At 39.9% G+C, this 21387-nt stretch overlaps 1 protein-coding gene across 5 annotated transcripts in view; it reads left to right on the top strand.

Moving 5' to 3' along the window:
• The window catches only part of LOC117241735 (calcium-transporting ATPase sarcoplasmic/endoplasmic reticulum type), a 52263-nt gene that overhangs the window by 21245 nt on the left and 9631 nt on the right, over window positions 1-21387 (top strand). For all 5 annotated transcript variants that reach the window (XM_033507777.1, XM_033507776.1, XM_033507778.1 and 2 more), the window contains 6 exons: window positions 10482-10499; window positions 16515-16597; window positions 18717-19103; window positions 19382-19869; window positions 20043-21048; window positions 21145-21365. In XM_033507777.1, the coding sequence (XP_033363668.1) occupies window positions 10482-10499; window positions 16515-16597; window positions 18717-19103; window positions 19382-19869; window positions 20043-21048; window positions 21145-21365 (2203 nt within the window). The remainder of the gene's footprint in view (window positions 1-10481; window positions 10500-16514; window positions 16598-18716; window positions 19104-19381; window positions 19870-20042; window positions 21049-21144; window positions 21366-21387) is intronic.

Here is a 21387-nt window from a genome sequence, read left to right on the forward strand (position 1 = left end):
ACAATTTTAGACGACAAATTTCATGCTCGTGTTGCTTCGATCGATCGAAACATCTTCGACTATGATTGCACAACGTTAGACATTTCCTCGCGAACAGCATAAACAGGAAACGAACGTGGACGATGCGATCGATCGAAAATGCGACAATGGTTTAATTGATTCTTAATTTAATTAATTATACAGTGATCGGAAATAGTATCTGTACAGGATTGTATCGTCACTGTCGATCGACGTTAAAGAAAGATTGTTACTTATACACGTGTCTACTCATACAATTTTGTAATATTATTACCTCAGTTTTGTAATTGTCGAAAGCGTAACACAAGAATAATAATAATAATTTAAAAGAAACGAAAGATTAAATTCATAAACTCAACACCATTTTTTGATATTAGAATATTAAAATCGTTTATATAATCTCACATTATAATATAAAATAAAACGGAAGATACAAGAAACAAAAATGCCCTTCTTTCGAAGCCTGGGAAAAATTCAATTTCCTCTTGAAATAGCGGTTTTGGCTGCGAAAAAAAAAAAATACAAAACTCGGTGTTAACTTTGTAACTTTTCATTCGATATTTAATGGACTTTCTTTTATGTTTTACATCCATCGATCCGTTACGTATACCATCCACTAACTTATGCGAAGTTTCATTTTGAATATCCGTCCACGCGGATTTTATTCCACCTCTAAGCTCAACCATATTTTCCGTAGGTAGCTTACCCGGATCGTAAACTTTTCTTGCTAGAATTCCCCGCGGGTTCTAGATCGATTTCGCATCGGTACACAATGTCGTCCATGATAATAATTCCATTCGGAAATTCTGAAACCACTTTTTCGTACTAACAGCTGTACGAAAAGCAGTAGCGTCGTGTTGAAAAATCCTCCTCTCGTCTTCTATATTTCAATTATCGGAGGCCGTGTAACGTCTCCTGATGTCCTTTAGCTACCGATCTACCGATCTACTCTTTACGTGAACAATTTCACTTAACATATTCAGACACGAGCAGTGGATTTCTTAGAAATGACGGAGAAATATCGCGGAAGACGCGTTTCAATCTATAATTACACACGTTGCTGGTAGAATCTGATAAGAAAACTGTTGGTTGGAAAATAAGAGTATACGCGTAAGAGACGTGACACGTGGGAATTGGAATCGAAATAGAAACGTGTTCGTATCTATCCGAAGATGACAGTAATGGATAGTCACCCACGTTGAGCTACTCGAGCTCCATAGGTTTCTAGGTTTAAAGATAGCGATGCACGTCTATATTTTCGAACGTTTCGTTATCGTAATTCACGGCGCGCGTAATTGGCTCGGAAAAATGCACGCTGATGGTTTCCACGGTAGTGCCGCTTCCACGATGCACGGCTAGAGCCGATGTTTTCCCTCTTTTGAAGCGCTGATAAATTGTGACACGTGCTGGCGTAATGTAACGCACCAGAAATAAGCAATGTTATGCACACAGTGTATCCTAGCGTAAAATAACTTAGGGACTTGAGGAGCCCAGTCGTTTCATAGTCGCGATACTTTCTAAATAACCAGAATCAGTTATCGCGAATAAAAAAATTGACGCAGACGCTTGGTCGACAGGTTGCTAGGAGGAATTTCGGTTAAGGTTTATTTCGAGAATTTTACACGGCGCACAGATTTTTCTTGCTTATGCAATACTCGTCGAGTATATATCAAGTTGTTGGATAAATAGGTTGGGAGGTTAGCGAGATTAAGTTGTTTAGTGGATTAAGTAGATTGGATAGTTTAGGAGATTAGGTAGCTAGATAGGTTTAGTGGATTGGGATAATTTATGTTTCATGTCTTATGTATTTATGATGTACGTATTACCTTCTTTTGCAAAATATATGAAATTATGACATTGACTTTTAACGTATTTTTTATGATATTGAACTATATTGAACTTTATTATTTTCATTAACGCAACAATTCCATTTTTAGTTTCTACGTTCTCGTTGGTTAATCCTTTGGATCTCGTGAAAAGTGATTTATTTTAATTCGTGTGTAATCTCTGCTCCTAAAATTATCATCTTCGTAATATTATTTCATTCGGTATAGCAGTTTCCAGTTTTTATCAATTATAGCGAAATTCGATATCGGAAGAAAAACAGAAAGAGCTTACACGGTCAATTTCAAAATTTCCATTTGTAAACTCGTCAAAGCGCTGAGTTAATCTACCAGATGCTGAACAGTTTCAATTTCCACGTTTCTTCGAGACACGTGCTGAAGCGACTTCGGGACACAAAAACGGGCGGAAGCGAAGTCTTTGGGTGCGTTAAATCCGATCGTTCCTCGCCTTCACACTCTGCAAATGTAATTACATTGAAGCAGATCCAATTAACATTTTGCCTAAGGGGAACGCGAGCACGCGAATCGATGGCCTTCTCTTGTGCAACTCGTAACGAGCTAACTTAATGGTTTCGCGTGAAAGTGTGTCGTTATATCGGGCGACCTGCGTTCTCTAATTGTACCATTTCAATATCTTGACATTTTCCCAATTTCAGCCTTATGTAGAATAAACGAAATACAACGTAAAGTTATTCTTTCCCAGAAAATTTCTCGATTTTCACTACCGGAATAAGCGATCAACGTTTAACCTCGACTAATCGTGGAATAACGTTAAATTTTGAAGATTAAAAGAGAAAATTATGTAACGATGGTACGGGCTTGTGATCGAACGATTGATTCACGACGTCAAAGTATTCTCTAATATCGCTGTAAATTAATTAAAATCGTCGTTATCTTCCTATTTCACCGTAGATAAGTTGAAAATATAAGCGTTGCGACGAATCGCTCTAGGCACGTATCTAATTGTATTGCCATAAATTACGATTATTGCAACGAATGCGCGTTAATAAATAACAATACGCGCAAGGCTATGTTTTTACAACGCAAATAGACCACCACCTCGACGCACTTGCCAAAACTTACGTAACCTTTTATCAGATACTTGCATTCGCTGGCATTCCGTAACCTACATTTCAAAAATACACAATCAGATGGGAGAGTGGCGGGCGAGAGAAGCACGTGAAATGTTCGGTATTTATATCTGGGCCAAGTTTCGCTGTATTTTCGAAATTTCGAAGCGCGACCTGCGTAGGAAAGTTCTCACGTTTTAATTCGCGGAATTCGACCTCTCCGACGATGTTCTAAATTAATCGCGCTCGTCGAACTTCGTGGCTCGATGGAGAATCGCTTTAACGTGGAATAAAAATACGTAGATACTGGGCTGGCCCGTGACCGATGGTGCAATTGGTTCTAAGGCGATTCTACGAGGAAAGATAAGGTGAAAATATAGAATAATATCTTTTCACGCGACGTCGCGTTTCCGAGAAAATCGAGTTTGAAAATTTCACGAGTACACTTAGACCTGACTCGTTTCGGACTGAGCAATGGTAAATATAATCAATAGGAGGTTAAACTATGTGTGAAAATATGTAAAAAAAAAAAACGTTGAATAAGATTTTTTCACAAGATGGTTTCTTTTCGAGAAAAATAAATTTCACGATGTATCACGCGCGTGCCTCGGATCAGTTCTTAACTGATCACGTTTGAACTTTCTTTTCTTGAAAACGGGAGCTTAGACGGAAACTGTGCTGACATATTTCTTGCTGGTAATTTATTTGATCGCGTGTATGGTAATCTTTTGCTGATTGTTTACTTATACTTAGCCTGTGCTTAGCCGAGTTTAAACAAACTTGATAAACGTTCAAACTTGATTTTCTCAGAAACGAAGCGTCGCATGAAACAATTTTATTCCACATTTTCGACTTATCTTTACACGTACGATCACCCTGTGGCCCGACCGAAGCATCCTTTTATATGGAAATAGTGAATTCTACGCGGATCGGTCGAGTACCAAGTTCCAGAGTGCTTCTGCAGTAAAGTTTCCTTTCTTCCCGATAATTCGTCGATTAAAACTCTACTTGCCAGCGTTGAGGAATCCGAGGAACCATAGAGCTTCAACAAAATTTTTCCAATCTGTTCGTTTAGAGAGCGACGTGTCTGTTCGTATTTATTTTACAAGATAAAGAGAATAGCGCGCGCACGAACAATAGCACCGGCAAGTATCCTTCGAAATTGGCTCTTATTTTGCGTTTGAAAATCTTCTTTGCGATCTGTAGAATCGTATCGTTTCCTATATTATACAACAGATCTACATCTCGTCACGAACAGCCACTAAAACCCTGTCTTCCATCGTAAATTCCGCTCCAACTACTGCAAACCTTGTAACGAGCGAATTAACGCGAAGTTCGTGCAGACTTATCAACTCTGCTTCGTCACAGCTGCTCCTAAACTATTTAAAACTTCCACGACCACGGAATTATCCTCTTTCCATGCAGATTCTTTCAAAATTCTCCGATTCTTCGAAAGATAAAAAAAGAAAAAATGCCAATTTACCCTAAAATTTAAATCTGGATTCTGTCCAAAACTATCGCGTGGTTAAATCATTTTTCTAACTCGAGATATCCAGCGCATGAGCGAAACCGAGATCCAGCGACAATATCGCGTTTGTCGTATCTGCTAGCGAGATTCGTCGATAGTCTCGCCGTGTGCCGCTAGCTCAGCTTTGTGGCCCTGGCGTTGTCATCGTGTGACATCGGCTCAACGTCGCGTGATTAATCCGCAACCGTGACGCTCCAACAACGGGAAAACTGCATTTTTTTTTTTATTTTCCTTTCTTTTTTTCTTTGCGTCCTCGCGTGTCCCTCGTCCGCCAGCTGTTTCTGATCGCGCTGAATACACCGGAGATGCTGCATTGTTTTCGCGAGAGCGTGTTTCGTTGTTGCGGATGTACGTACGTTGAGCGCGTTGGTCGATGTGCATGTAAATGAATTCGTTGAAACAACGACGCGGGTATTAAAGGCCAATGAGTATAATGAGCGCGAAAAACTTCGTGACGTTCACGAGCAGGATTTGCATACCTATCGCGAGTCTTCTATGGTTGCGCGATGCTTATGACGACAATGAGTTACGCTTACGGACCTTATTGTTAGTCGTAGTTGTCGTTGTTGCTTGCTATGGTGGCTTAGCATCGTTTAGACAGACTTTTATTGGGCTACGCTTCTGTAACTGCAAATTTGGCGACAATTATTCTTATTTAATCGTTTTCGACACTTCGGTAACATGGTGACAAAATTTCAGTTTCTTTCGCGAAAATTTCGGATTATATTTTTTAATTAAATTATGGAAGATTATTTTCACAAACTTCGCGTTAATTTCATTTGCCCAATTAAGAGACAAATAGGTGGGATAAAAGGCACGACATGGAACAGAAATTATTAACGTGTAATTTTACAAAATATTTTGCGTCTGGTTTAGCAGGAAAAAATCCTGTGTAGCGTGCGATCAGGGAAAGTTTAGCGTAGAGGGTACGTAACCCACGAGGCAGGGAATGTGTTAATATCGTATTAACCTTCTTTTAACCAGACTTTTCCTTGCTCGTCGGAAAAAAAGTTACAGTCGAATCTGGTTTTCCATTGCGATGCGAGAAGTAATAATTGGTAGTATAAATATATTGTTTAACGAAAGATTACGGCTTCCAGGTACACGCTGTTGCAATTTATCTTAAGGATAGGTACTCTGAACCGTACAGATGTCTCGAACAGTTGGTTAACGTCGAAATACCCTCGTCTATCGAGTAGCTAAAACTGGTTCGTCACAAATGAAAAGACACCCTTGTTAAATAGGGTCAACTCTCCCCCATATTATCATAAGAATTAAATGGAACAAACATATGGTGCTAGGGGCGGCTTAGGTCCCCGAGAGACTCCTATACTGTAACACCTAAATAGTAAATCCATAATAACAAGCTTTTGCTTGGTCTCGCGAGGAGAGTGCAAGATCTTGCGTTTTGTTTAATTCAAAATTCCCAAAATTCCTAATCTTATAGGAGCATAAACTGTTTTAAACTTGAGATGTTTCTCAAGGTACGCTTCACGGTTGAAGATTCGCTAATGCATCGAACTACGGCTGAATTATTATTTTATTATTGTTACTACTGTGAAAATTAGTATTCTATATACGGTGTGAAAGAAACACGGACTACCGCGTAGGACAGCATGTAAATAGAATTGAATTTCAGTTCGATCAAAGTTCGGTCAAGGATAGTTGGTTGGTTCAGGAGGTAGAATACAGGTTAATTGGTTTGTTTTTACAGCGAATATCGTACAATATTGCGTTGTGGTTCGTACATAGATACGTTAGTTCACCGCGACGGAAACCGCGAGGCGTAATTCGCGCGTGTGAAAGCCGCTAAACGCTCGAATAATCCAATATCGAATCGACCGTGTTCGAATGCCAATTGGCGCGACTCGGAAGAGCTTGAAATTACGAAATCCTAGCGTACGATGTCTACTCGTCTAATAGAAAATAAACTAGACAGAAAAAAAAAGAAGCTGAGAAGATACGCGGAGTAAATTTTTAATGAAAATAAACGGTGGCGTTGTTGAAAAAAGACTATGATCTCTTTCCGATACTCTTCGTCGTGTTCGATACAACAGCGAATGAGAATGATACTTTTATGTATTCTTTGTTGAAATATGAGACGCCGAAGAAAACAAGTTTCTGCTTTCAGAATTGTAAATTGCCTTCATACGGCATTTCTGTACGCGTGTATGTGAGCACACGCACATGCGCTTACATTGAATTCTTACAACGATAATCTGGTTTGTTCCACTTGCGAGAACTGGCTGCGTTTGCACTGTATGTCAGCAGGTAAACGTTGAAAAATATACGAAGTTTATTTCATTGCATCGAACTTGGTGAGCCGAAGGAGATGTTACTATTCGCGTGTATGTTATTAGCCTCTACGATAGTTAAAGAAACAATGGGAAATGTAAGAAGATGTCTGAATTAATCATTGGCCGTGGAAATTGCTATTGAACCGTTGAAAACCATCTAACCGCTTATCTTCCCTGAAAACCCGGGCCAATTGCCACAAATTCAATCCCCTCGAGCCTGTCATCCGCAAAATCCAAACAACCCCGACCTCTCTTGGCTTCGCGCCATTTCCTCGTACGAAAATTCGTAACATGCACGTTCCACTTCTCGTGTTTCGGCTCTCGCTTTCACTCGATGCGAGAAACACCTCTGTTCCCATTCAATCCGCGATTTATTTTCCTTTCGACGAATTCTCAACATTTTACCAATGTAAACACGATAGTCGCGTCTCGTGTCGGTACCAATGAAATCTCAAATATTTCCTACAAACTGCACCACGTATTCGTAATAATTTCCTATGGTAATTGTTGGAGTATCTCTCAACACAGTGGAATACTTTCGCGAGCCAAGTATACTACACACGTTGTAAGTACGAGCAACGAAGACATTTTCTCGTTACATTTATCGAAGGACACTGATAAATTTTATCCTGACACGTTCGACGAAAAATCGACGGAGTCCTTTCCTGACGACGTTTTCGTTAATATTTTTTCAACGACCTAACGCGTGTTTTAGCCATTTCTCAAAGAAGAGTTCTTACAGTAAGAAAATATTCTTCTTTTAATTATTTTCCTCGCGGAAGGTAGGAAACACTAGGAATCGTAAAAATCTTCTATCTAGGAAAAGATAGCACATTTTTAAAGTAAAAAAATTAGAAAATAAAAGCGGCGAAGAGCATTCAATTTTTATCGAATATCATATCGTGTCCTGATACTTGATACTTATGGCAGATAGTGTACGTGGATCTACATAATTCGTCTTGATGGTCGACTGTAGAGGCTCGATGATTCAGGGGCTCGGGAAGAACGTTTGCATAAACAATCCACGAGCGCGTAACTTGCGTAATCGGCTGATGCATCGAAACATTCGATCCATTAGCACCGCGAGCATCGAATTCTACGACAGCGATGTTGTGTAGTGCGAATGCTTCGAAGGTTTTCGGGTTATTTTAAGTATCGTGTGTCGATCTCTCGAGAAATCATCGATCCCTATCGATAATGCATTAGCTGATGCGTCGTGATTAATACAAAAGCTCTCTGTGCTCTTCTTCGCTCCGACGTATGTTACTAGCTTTTCAGTTCTTATCTGCTTCGTATTTTCATCCTTTGGAACTTTAAGATACGAACGAATTTCTTCCTTGTGATCCATTTCTAGAATAATATTGTACAAATTTTGCAAACAACCAAAGACGCGCGTACAACATCGTGACAATCGACGTTTTTTGGAAATTTTGGTCAAATGTAAAAGAAAATATCGAACCTCACGCGCGAACTAATTTTAAAATTGCTTATCACGTTCTTCCCTTGTAGTTTTTACTTTCCAGCTATCCAGATAAACAGATAACGTTAAAAATAATCAGCGTTACCTGGAAAAGAATTATAGAACAAGTAGGAACAGTCTTGCAACCTTCCGAAGACACAAGTGGCATATTTAGACTAACCAGGAGAAATCAATCGCTCGTAGAGTTTTCAAGTGTCGAAGATTTAAAGAAGGAGGCGAATATAGCAGAAGAATATAAGATTTGCTTTTCTGTGTAGATTCTATGTAGATTTATGTTCGCATCAACTACGATTACCTTATTATTAACGAAAGACGAGAATATACTGTTGTTCCGTGTAAGAAAGTAAGATTACCAAATTTACATAATCTTCCTTCCAGCTTGAGCGATATAGTTGCGCTTCCAAAGCTCCCCCGTTAAAATGGAAAGCATCGAGTGTACGGTTCCCACACGAAGTATCCCGAAAGAACAGTTTTCTGCCCTTACAATCGATAGGAAACGAGAGGGTGTGCCTCTATCTACTGGCGCGTTTCCCGGGGAATTCAGCCGAAAAGCGATAGAATCTGAAATGCTTGGGGTCTGAGACAGAAATTGCACCGGATAATCGGGTTTTCCTTTGGTTTACTTTTCAAACTGGTTCCCTATCCTATAGATTCATTTCATTTATATTAACTTGGCCAAGCAGAAGTTAGTGAAAAGTGGACGTAAATGAAATTTACAAACTTTCTTCTTTCCTCTAAAATTCATTACGAAATTAATTATTTAGAAAGCACGCAGCACCAGTTCCTTGTTTAAATAGGTCGTAGGAGCGGAAAATTAGGGGGAAAGTAAATATCATCGAAGAGATACGTGAACAGAGTTTTGAAACTTTCCTGAAGAATAAGATTGCTCGTAAATATATTAGATTAATGCGTATGGGACGTTGCTGCTTAGAATAGTTTCGATTTAAAAGAGATGGCATCAAAGTTACCAAATATAAATCCGACGTTTCAGAAGATCAAAGGCATTCTGTATGTCCTACCTGCACAATTTTCAATACATAAATTATTTTAACAGAGGCTCTAAATTAAAAGTACTTGCCAGCTAAATTTATTCTTCTCTTTCAAACTATGAAGGAACTAATTCGTTAAAATTATCTTAATAGTACACTGTTCATTTAATTATTTTTACGATACACGCACAAGCTCCAAGAATTCTTTTAGAAACGTAAAATAATGAAACCAGTTAATCGCTGGGACGTTATACGACTCGCGAACGTATGATATTTCGAACGAACTGGCGCTGTTCAAAATTTATTTGGTGGAAACGATATTTTCTCGATACGACAAATCAAATCTCGCGAATGACGATTGATTCTAACGAGATAAGGACGCTCAGCATCCCTGTATTTCGTGTGTAAATCTGTCAAACACACGATACGACGGGCACCTTGCCGGCTGCCGAATTATGTCAAATGCAGCGCGTGTCATATTAATGGCGTTGATCCGCAGGACTTCAACCGGTACTCGCCTGGTTTCTTCGTTTGAAAAGTCTCGTTTGGAAGAACGGACGAATGGTTTTGCATATTTCTGCCCTTGCGGCCAGCATTTTATCGGTTGTCACGGAGACACGCGTCGATGAGCCGTCACCGTGTAAGGGCGTTTATTATCGACCAGGAAAACGTTGTTTGCGATGCCGGTAACGCGAACGATGCTTCGGCAATTCGAAGTAGGCCACCTTAAAGGAGATGCTGCGAGCTACTGCGACTTAGGCGACTTTCAGATTGCACGTACCAATCGTCTATCCGGCTTTTTAACCAATTAACTTGGGGCAAACATGGGGTTAATTTGTCGCCTGCATTGTCTATATCTTCGACATGGTCATTTGTTTACCCACGAATCATTCCTTTCAGCGATTGATTCTTACTGATTGTAGATACGCTTGCGAGAAGTTTATAGAAAATTTATAGAAGATATTTATGGAACATTTGAAGACGTAAAAGTTCATAGAACATGCGTGATGTTTAAAGAATATGTTAACTATCTAAAGTATAGTATTTATCGTTATAATTATAACGTTAAACAGACCTCTTTGCCTAGGTATTATTGCTTTAGTTGTATTCGTAAAAAAAAGAAAAAAATGAATTTGCACGACGGTATTTATAAATCTAATAAATCTAAAAATGAAACATATAAAAAAGCTTATAAAACTAGGAATCATCCTGTTTGAATCGGTTATTTATTTGCGTTACATCTTGTCTGTTTCAGAATTGCCAGCCGAGGAGGGTAAGTTTTTCCCAGCGAAAGGTTTCTTCCCTCTGTGACGATCGATACGGTAAGCTGTTTGGATAACAAATTGGCATTGATGCTATCTGTAGAGTGTCCCGGTGTAAACATCGTATTTCCAGATAATGGTAGGATACTTTGCGACAAGCTGGTAAAAATGATGATGATGATAAAGAAATCAGATATGTATTTTAAATAAGTATCTTTATTCAAGAACTCAAGCACTTGTGCATTTCTTTACTACTTTATCGCTTTTATAATCGCTACCGGATTACTTTTATGTTAACTGACGCAGACACATACATACACAGGAGCACATAAAATGTGCATATCGATATTTATTTATTTTTCCATTCAATTTGTCCAATTTAATCGCCGAAATAACGCGTTAACGAAGGTATGCGAAAATAAAAGGAAATAACGTGCGATGAAAGGTGGCGATTAAACTAATATTTAATCAATTTCGGGCATAAAATTACACGCGATTTACATACCACACGCCCTTACACTTGTCAAGAAAAATCCTCGTTGTATTTCTCACAGCATTTATATTTAATGACCAAGTCCAAACGTATTGATCTAATCTCAGTTTACTGTGTTAAGTTCAAAGCTCGATACCGCTAGAACGAAACGTAGAACCAGATAAAAAGACGCTTGATCGGAAAATAACGTTATGTGACGATATTCTTTTATAGCGACCATGTTTTGGCGTTCGTTCCTTGGACATCGCGTAAGACGAGGCTTATCTCAAGACACTCGATGACACGCGCTCGACGTCATTACCAATGTTCTTTTCGAGCGAGAAAATATTCCTTGCGTCGTTGATCGCTTTACAGATCGCACGACGTAGAAACACAGTCGCGACTCGTCCAATGCCAGACCCCTGGCAGTCATAGGTTCTCCCACAGGTTTCAGATCATGTAAAATCGAGGCTTCTTTCTCCTCTTTGTTTACGTATTTACCGCGTAACTCGTAGTACCTTTTGACCCTTTAAAAATAGACGCACTTGTACGTGGTCGCGCCTCAAAAGCCATTCGGCGATCCACTTTCTTCTTATCGTTAGCCTTAGAGCCGCTAACTATTTTTAAAATGATAAATTTCGTGAAATGCGCCGCGGTTCATCCAATTAGTCCAGTTCCACGGTTTTGTTCTTAAGCTGTCTCGAGGGGTTTTCGAGTAATTTCGATGCAGAGAACGAGATATCGGTTTCGTTCCGACCGTGTTTCCTTTTATCCTCGCTTCTCCTTGTGTAAGAGGCACCAGTTAAGCAGTTTAACTTGGAAAGCGCATCTAACGCGACTTCGAAGCGACGTTCCTTTAGATCGGAGAAGAAGATTGTCTCTTTGCGGTTGATTTTTCTATCGGGAATTTAGTACTAGTAGTTGCATAAGCCAATCCTTTTGTTCTTCAGGTCGACTGGAATCAATTTTATCGCATGGAACGAAGATCATAACTTCAGTAGAATAGAACGCGTCCTTGACACTTTTTACATGTTTCGTATATATTTGGTTGCAGAGTTCGCTTGAATACAGTGGAAATCCATTTACCTGAACCAAGCGAAAGTTCGCAAAGAGTTCGTATAATAGTTGTTCCAGGCTAGTTCACCAATTTCTTCGCGCTACGAGCTTACTAAATATTTTCGATTCCCATAACGAGGAATCACGTTCGAAGTACGTATTTTAGATTTTCATTCGGATAAGTGCAAATTCGATGAGCTCGCCTCGAATCAGATTCTAAATCACATTCTCGTTTCAATAACTCAAGTTCGAATAGACTGAGTTCCACCGTACTTTACGTTCGTCTTTATCGTATGATTGATCCTGCTCCATATGAAATAAGTAGATTGCAAAATTTCGGTTTAATAACCGGAGTTCGGATAAATGAATTCCAATCATTTCATATCCAATGTTTCCAGCATGATCGATCGTCTTGCTCGTCGGAGGAAGTTCGAAATTCTCGCCGAAAATGCAGCAACCAGTGGGACGCTGCAATTTTCCCGTTATCGTACTCGATCCTCGTTATTACGGCGCTTAAATCGATCAAGAAGCTCACAGCTGTAAACGACGTCAAAGGAGTTGGTCGATCGGAGGTGTTCAAAGACGCGAGATGCCTTGGGAAATGCGGAACGCGGCAATATCGAGCACTTAGGCCAGCGAGCTGTGTCTGGATGCGAAGGCAGATGCCGTGGATGATAGTTGGCGTCATTATCAAAGCAGGCCAGGCCTGTCTACATTGCATTATCGTTTCACGCGTGCACGTGGTCGTGTACATAGCATAGAAAGAGGAGAAGCTGAAGGGAATAAACGCGAACGTCGGTTACGTCTGTAGCCATTTAATTGCGAGTCAACGTTACGCTGGATCATAAGGTGGTATCCCATCACCTTCTTTGAAGTCGATCTTCCACATCGTTAGGATCCACTCGTTTTCTTGCTTTCTAGTCGGAAGAATAGGACGATTGCCAACGATGGTTTGAATTACGGTTGGATTTATCAGGTGTGAGCCGAGGAATCATGGAATGGGAAGTTGGATTGCTTTGAAATTAGCCGTGGAACTTGGCATGAGAATCGAACACAGGATTTTTTTTTTTTTTTTAGTATTTTTGCAACGTTCTTTTGTGTTATGGAGCAGGCAGAAAGTTGTTTCGAATGAAACAGTTGTTGGAATAAAGATGGAGAAGCGAATGATTTTTTTAATAGTTTTACAACGTCGATTGAATATTGCTGTGCAATTGATCATGGAACTTACTGCTAGAACGAACATCGAGGGAACATATCTCTTAGTATTTTCGAAATATTTATTTGCCTTGTGGAATATAGCTATTATGTTGTTTCAGCTGGAGTTAAATTGACTGGATCGACTTAAAATTGGCTGTGGACTGTTACTCGAAACGAACGATCGGCGTTGAATCTTTTAGTACTTTGGAAACGTTAGTTTGAAATACGACGCAGCTATGAAGTTGTCTTAAATGGAATATTGGCTAGGATGAAAGTCGAGGAGTGTTGAATTCTCTAGCCATTTTCCAGCATATAGGTTCGACCATTAAGATATTCCGGAACGAAGGTGTTCGAGGGGAAAAGTATAGTTTGGAATAAAGTTTCACTGAAATTGAATACAATATTCTAATTTCGAAGAAGTTTTCGCTTGAATTTTATACGATATTAAAATTTCGAATTTGGTATTCAAATAAATGCGAGACTCGTTCAACGTTTCTAAGACAAACAACATTTTCAAGCAGCAAGAGCTTTATATTTCCTTTGCGTCCATAAAATCGCGACACCAAGTATAACTATTGGTAATTGAAGAGAGTGGCACGCGATCCGTCACCACGAGTCTCGTGTTCCTCTATGCAGTTTAACGTTCAGTCAGAGAGAACAACGAGACGTTATAAACTTTTCTCGCGAAACGATATACGTTTCTTTCTACCTTGAATCATTACGTTGCTTTTCTAATCAGATCCACTTCTTCACGTTGTATGATCCACGTCACACGTTGACACGTCGACTGTCACGCGAATCCGATACATTTTCTTCTGGCAATAGATCAAAATGTATAGTACGTCATGGCGTTTAATTTCTGCCAACTGTTATACCTACATCGTATTTACGATCTTGTTTTTTGCGACGATATTATCAAAGCCATTCTCATTGTTGAAAATTGATTAGTCCATGGCATTTATCTTACTTTAATCGTTCTAAAAAATTGAGTAGCGTGAGTCACACCGACGACCGTCGTCTCTGTCGAAGTGTTCAACCGATTTTTCCGCAAAGCAACGATATTTGTTCGAAGAATATTTCATATCACCCGAGAGAGCATAACAGGAACGAACGACGTAGAGAGATACTCGTAAAAGAGACCTCGTAACTCGATTTAACTTTAGAATTATGTGAAACTCGTCCCTTAACGCTTCAGTTTCTCCCGGCCCGTAAATGCGAATCCAGAAGTTGGAAATTGGAATTCTCGATTTCCAATCCCTGCATTTCCGCGCCAGCAAATTACCGGTAAATCGTTGCCTTTTCGGCGAGTCATCATCGGCTTTCTCGAACGAAGAATCGGCTATTGAAAATCGACGTGTCCAAGTTACGTCGAGCTCTCCGCTTCGCGTAATCACGCGCTTCCGTTGCTGTTAATTTCGCATCATAACATTCTTCGCTAAAAATTGTATTGACGTAGATTTGTTAATCGTGGCCGCGTTAATGCGATTTCTTTCACAATTTAACGACACCGGCCGCGATCTCGCCGTGGCCTGTCTCTCTTTTCTCTTTCTCGTCTTCGTTCGTTGCTCGTTCTCTGTCCGAACGTCACCGATCGACTAACAATATCCGTATTGCGCGGACAAATACGGTGATGAAACTGATGCTTGCACAAGAGACGTCAAAAAGTACTCGGATGACATTATCGTCGTGGAATCGTGTTCGAAAGAGTCACCTTGATTGCCAACGCCATACGAACTTTTCAACTTTCAATCGCTTTCGTCCTATTTTTCTTTCTCTCGTACTGAAAAATGAATTACGTATTTCAAGCCTTTGAAGCTTTTTCCGTGTTATATCTGAAAATCGGATAGACAATGTCCGTGCTCTGGTTCGTTTATTTTAAACGTGTCAAGCTGTTTCGCGCTTTTGGAAGCACGTACTACTCTGCAAGCGTTTTCATTTAAGTAAATTCTAAAAATTTACATATATAATTCGAAGAATGGTTTTATAGAATAATTTCGGCAATATCTTTTACCTTTCGAGTCTTCTCTGTATAATATCGAGAAATTAGATCTGAAACTATAATTTGTCGCGCAAGATACAACTCTACAAAATATTTTATAGTCAAAATTGTAACCATAGAAGATTACCGACCATGATAGAGACGTAAAGTGCATTACTCCGGCACGAAGCTATTTTATAAAAAAATTAAAAAAGGAAAGGGGGAAAATTCAAAAATTTTAACGAAATTGGAGTGCAAAAAGTGAACGTTAAAAGTGCTTCTGGCGGAGGAAGAGGATCGAAAAGCGCGGGAGACACGGATGACGAGGTAGAAACGCGTTCCTATAATTGCTCGGCAATCTGATTTTCACTTGTCTTTGCTCGTAGATTACAATTAATGAAATCGTCGATCGTACAGCACGTTGAAGCGACATGACGTCAATCGTATGCTGGCAAAAGGCACTTGCTATCAAGGACACCATAGTCTGCTCCCGATTACTCTCGGTTCTGCCATCTTTTTCCTCTCTCTCTCTCTCTCTCCCTCCCCCCCTCTCTCTCCCTCCCTCCCTCTCTCTCTCTCTCTCTCCTTTTCTCCCTTTTTTCCACGTTTATCCATAGAAGATAGATCACGAAGCCAACAGATCGCGATAGGTTTTCCCTTGACGATCGCAGTTGTACCTGTTGTTTCAATACATTTTGCAATTGAACCTTTTTCCCTCAATGACACATGAAGATGACATACGAAGATTTTGATTTCCTTTTTGGGAATGACAATCGACGTAGGATTTTATTGACAGTGGCATCGAAGTACTTAGCTTGGAAAGTTATCATTTCTTTTTTTCCCCAATGACAATATCTTTTTCCTTTTTTACGTTAAATCGAAATATTTAATACTATTGTTGTCGCTGATTATTTGCTATCGTTCGATAAAACCTATGTTACTCTTGGTCGTACGTTATGTAGGAAAATTTGATGGATTTTTCTAAGATACCGCGATTCAATGATATCAACTCGGTGGTTGGAGTGTCTTCTTACGTACATCCATCGATTCTCCAAAATGATACTGATATCATTTCTCTAACGAATAAACCATTTTCCTTCTGGAAATTAAACTACAATCAGTTTCGTTCAAAAAGAGAAGAAATGTTAAAAAAAAAATATGCCAATTTGTTCCTTCCATCCAGAAGCTCCTATTTTTATAATAACGAAACGAATCATAAACGTTGGATCTATTTACCGAGACGATCGTCCTGTGTGTGAAGATATTTTATCCGCAAGAATACGGAAGAACGATAAAAATTTAATATACTTTTGGCAATTTCAGGAAAGTCCATATGGCAACTCGTGTTGGAGCAATTCGACGACCTTCTAGTTAAGATTCTTCTATTAGCCGCTATTATTTCTTTTGTACGTATACATTCTATCCACGAATTATGACATTTTTGTTCCATATCTATCTATCCCATCGGTAGTTCATCGACGCGCGATAAAAATTTTTCTTCCAAATCTCGCGGAAAAATAGCTGCTATCGGTTTTAATTTCGCAAAAATAGCGAAACGATAACATCGGTTACAGCGATTCTGACGTTCACATGGCTTGAGATTGTTTCAAGTACATCGATGACGATCATAGATAGCATTTCGATTGTGATAAAAGGGGTAAAAAATTTGTGAAAAATTATCGACACGCTCGAATCGTTAATCGCCGTTCGAAATACGTCGAAACGTTTTGCTTTTTTCGAAGGTAAACGTTCGAATGCAAGCGGCCACCGTTTATTTTTAGACGTGACGCGAAACAACGGTAATTAATAAAATCTAAACGGTGCATAATAATGCTCGTCCGCGGGCCGCTTAGTGATTATTAGTTAGCAACGAAGTCGTACGTACTATGTTTACGAGCGGGTTCAAGGCTCACTCATTATAAATACATCTGGTTTCAAAGGTGAAAAAATAGCCTATCGATCTGTCGCCGAGCTACGCAGAGTATAGTTATCCTTACGCACGTGTAGAAGATTCGTAATAGATGTTGCGAACATATCGTCGAGTTTAAGACGTAGAAAGTTATCTGTTTAAACGCGGCAGATGCAAATCATTTGATTCTCTGGATCTTTCGAGTATTTTAGTTAAGCTGTTTTATAGTATAAAATAATAGTTGCACTAATTTTTCTTAGTTTTTTATTATCTCGATCAGTGCTTAAGTGTCATTAACAAAGGAATTGACTGATACACGCTGATCTGATTAAGATTTTGCGCAAGTGTTTCGTTAGACTTATTTAAGAATTTAGACGTAATTCGTTCGTACCTGTCTTTTTTTCTTTAATGTGTGTGGATATAAATCATAAACGCAACAAGATATTAAAAAATGGTTGAAATAGAAGTTATATCGTGTTATGTGTGCGAAAATTGTTTTGAAAAATTCATCGTTCTTCAGAAATTATATAAAAACGAGACTTTTTTTCAGAAAAATTTTCGCACAGTTTTATAGATCTCAAGACATGGTATAACTTTTTGATGTCTTTTGTCGTTCACGATTTATTAGCACACTTGCATAAAAAAATCAGCTCAGTTAAAAGGCTTGATATCTATTTTAAAATAAAAAACAGGTACGAACGAATTACGGTCAAATTTTTGTATGAACACTTGTACAAAATTTCATCCAAATCCGCGTGTATCAGTCACCAGGGTTCCCGTGTAAGTTTTATATTCTAAAAATTCTTTTCTGTTCTTTTAACTATTATTCCATATACAGGGTGGTACAAGCGGAAAGGGGGTGATTCTACGCGAAAAAAGAAGTCGAAAATATAGAATAAAAATTTTTCGTTTGAGGCTTTGTTCTCGAGAAAATTGACTTTGAACTTTCGCTCGGTACGCATGCACTTTATCACGTCTCGTTATAACGTACCGCACGCGTACCGAGCGAAAATTCAAAGTCGATTTTCTCGAAAACAAAGCCTCAAACGAAAAATGTTTATTCTATATTTTCGACTTCTTTTTTCGCGTAGAATCACCCCCTTTCCGCTTGTACCACCAGTTACCAACCACCCTGTATACGAGAGCGGAACTATCGGGCAACATTTGAGCTGCAAAAATAAAACATACGTACACGGTGATTTAAAATTTCCCAGTCAAAAATCTTTCGTTTGTTATTAATAAAAATATTGAACGCGCGATAAGAGATTATACAACGCACCGATCGTTGCTGCCGCTAAAAAGAATTTCAATGATCTCGTATAATAAAAACGTCTTGTATAAGCAAATTAGAGAAATGTCGCCGACCTATCGGTCCTTCGACCTGTCGTTCTTCGTTTCGGGACAGTACGACAATAAGTACGTTCTTGCTTCCTTTGTTATACATTTTCCCTACTGCCTTTTAGTGATAACAATACTGTTCAGAAGCATTTTACATTTACACAGTCATATATGTATATCATATATTTCATCTATATCTATAACTGAGGCAGGAAAAATCGCATGATAGAAACCTGCACGAATGTATATTTCTAACGAACGAATTCACGATTCTCCAGGTATTAGCTTTATTTGAGGAGCACGAGGATGCGTTCACGGCCTTCGTCGAGCCCTTCGTCATTTTGCTCATTCTTATTGCCAACGCCGTGGTCGGTGTGTGGCAAGAACGTAATGCCGAGTCTGCGATCGAAGCGTTGAAAGAGTACGAGCCTGAGATGGGCAAAGTCCTGCGAATGGACAAAGCCGGCGTGCAGAGGATTCGTGCCAAGGAGATCGTGCCCGGCGACATCGTAGAAGTGTCCGTCGGTGACAAGATCCCGGCCGATATCCGTCTAACCAAGATCTTCTCGACTACCCTCAGGATCGATCAGTCTATCCTGACCGGTGAATCTGTCTCGGTGATCAAGCATACGGATCCTGTGCCTGACCCACGTGCCGTCAATCAGGTTCGTGTAGTTGATATAATATTCCTATGGTTTTACGAACGATGAACATTAAGGCTAAAATTTTCTTTCGGGTATTTAGAGTAATATTTGGAATAATATCTGATAACGAATTTCAATAACGATATTGAGAAATTGACAGGACGCGAAGTCGGTCAGTTTGACATCTAAGGATCTGCTAACTGATCAGACCATTGACCAAAATTGATAAAACGTTCATAATCTTATTTCCATCTTACTTTTTCCTTCCGTAATAATTTTATTTTCCTTTCGTCACACAGGACAAGAAGAACATCTTGTTCTCTGGTACTAACGTAGCCGCGGGTAAGGCTCGCGGTGTCGTCATTGGAACTGGACTGAACACCGCCATTGGTAAGATCCGTACCGAGATGTCCGAGACCGAGGAGATCAAAACGCCTCTGCAACAGAAACTGGACGAGTTTGGCGAACAATTATCGAAGGTTATCTCCGTGATCTGCGTGGCTGTCTGGGCTATCAACATTGGCCACTTTAACGATCCCGCTCATGGTGGATCCTGGATCAAGGGAGCCATCTACTACTTCAAGATCGCCGTTGCCCTGGCCGTAGCCGCCATTCCCGAAGGTTTGCCGGCTGTAATTACCACTTGCTTGGCTTTGGGTACCCGTCGTATGGCGAAGAAGAACGCCATCGTGCGATCCTTGCCATCCGTCGAGACCTTAGGTTGTACCTCTGTCATCTGTTCGGACAAGACTGGTACCTTGACCACCAACCAGATGTCTGTTAGCCGGTAAGTTATGTCGATGGACTATTAGCACGATGTTCGTAATTTTTATGCTGATTTGGGAATTTTCAAATTTTCGTGGTACCAACGTGGCACTAGTCGAACGTTCATAATGATGATTTTGTGGCCAATAATTAATTCTTGTATATTTTTCTCTAAGAATTTACAAATTGTTACAGAATGTTCATCTTCGATAAGATCGAGGGCAACGACAGCAGCTTCCACGAATTCGAGATCACTGGTTCGACCTACGAACCAGTTGGTGAGATTTTCTTGAGAGGCAAGAAGATTCGTGGTCAGGACTACGAAACTCTTCACGAAGTCGGTACGATCTGTATCATGTGCAACGACTCCGCTATCGATTTCAACGAATTCAAACAAGCATTCGAGAAGGTCGGCGAGGCAACAGAGACTGCTCTTATCGTTCTTGCGGAGAAGATCAATCCGTACGGTGTCTCTAAGAGCGGACTGGATAGGCGTAACACGGCCATCGCTGCTAGACAAGACATGGAGACGAAATGGAAGAAAGAATTCACTCTGGAGTTCTCTCGCGATCGTAAATCTATGTCTTCTTACTGTACACCCTTGAAACCAACTAAATTGGGTACTGGACCGAAATTGTTCGTTAAGGGCGCCCCAGAAGGTGTTTTGGACAGGTGCACGCACGCTCGTGTTGGATCTACCAAGGTTCCTCTTACATCTACTCTGAAAAATCGTATATTGGATCTGACTCGCCAATATGGTACTGGCCGAGACACTCTGCGTTGTCTGGCTCTTGCCACTGCTGATCACCCAATGAAACCCGACGATATGGATCTTGATGACTCCACGAAGTTCTACACGTACGAAAAGGACCTCACCTTCATCGGTGTCGTTGGTATGCTTGACCCACCTCGCAAGGAAGTATTTGACTCGATTGCCAGGTGTCGTGCCGCTGGTATTCGTGTTATTGTCATTACTGGCGACAACAAGGCTACTGCTGAAGCCATCTGTAGACGTATCGGTGTCTTCGGTGAAGATGAAGATACGACCGGAAAGTCGTACTCTGGACGTGAATTCGATGATCTTCCTTCGTCGGAACAGAAGGCTGCCTGCGCCAGAGCTCGTCTGTTCTCTCGTGTAGAACCCGCTCACAAATCCAAGATCGTTGAGTTCTTACAAAGCATGAATGAAATTTCGGCTATGGTAGGTTATTTAATCGATACTGTCTATATATCGTAAGAAATGTAAGTCGTGATTTTTATTTTTATTTTTTATTTTTTTTTCCTTTCACGATCATAGACTGGTGATGGTGTAAATGATGCGCCTGCTCTGAAAAAAGCCGAGATTGGTATTGCTATGGGTTCTGGTACCGCTGTCGCGAAATCTGCCTCTGAGATGGTATTAGCTGACGATAACTTCTCTTCCATTGTCGCCGCTGTTGAGGAAGGTCGTGCCATCTATAACAACATGAAACAGTTCATTCGTTATCTGATTTCTTCCAATATTGGTGAAGTCGTAAGGTTTGTACGGATAAACCAATAT

The sequence above is a fragment of the Bombus vosnesenskii genome, unplaced genomic scaffold (genome assembly GCF_011952255.1).
Source record: "Bombus vosnesenskii isolate JDL3184/JDL3185 unplaced genomic scaffold, Bvos_JDL3184-5_v1.1 scf7180000016261, whole genome shotgun sequence".
NCBI classification, from domain to species: Eukaryota; Metazoa; Arthropoda; class Insecta; order Hymenoptera; family Apidae; genus Bombus; species Bombus vosnesenskii.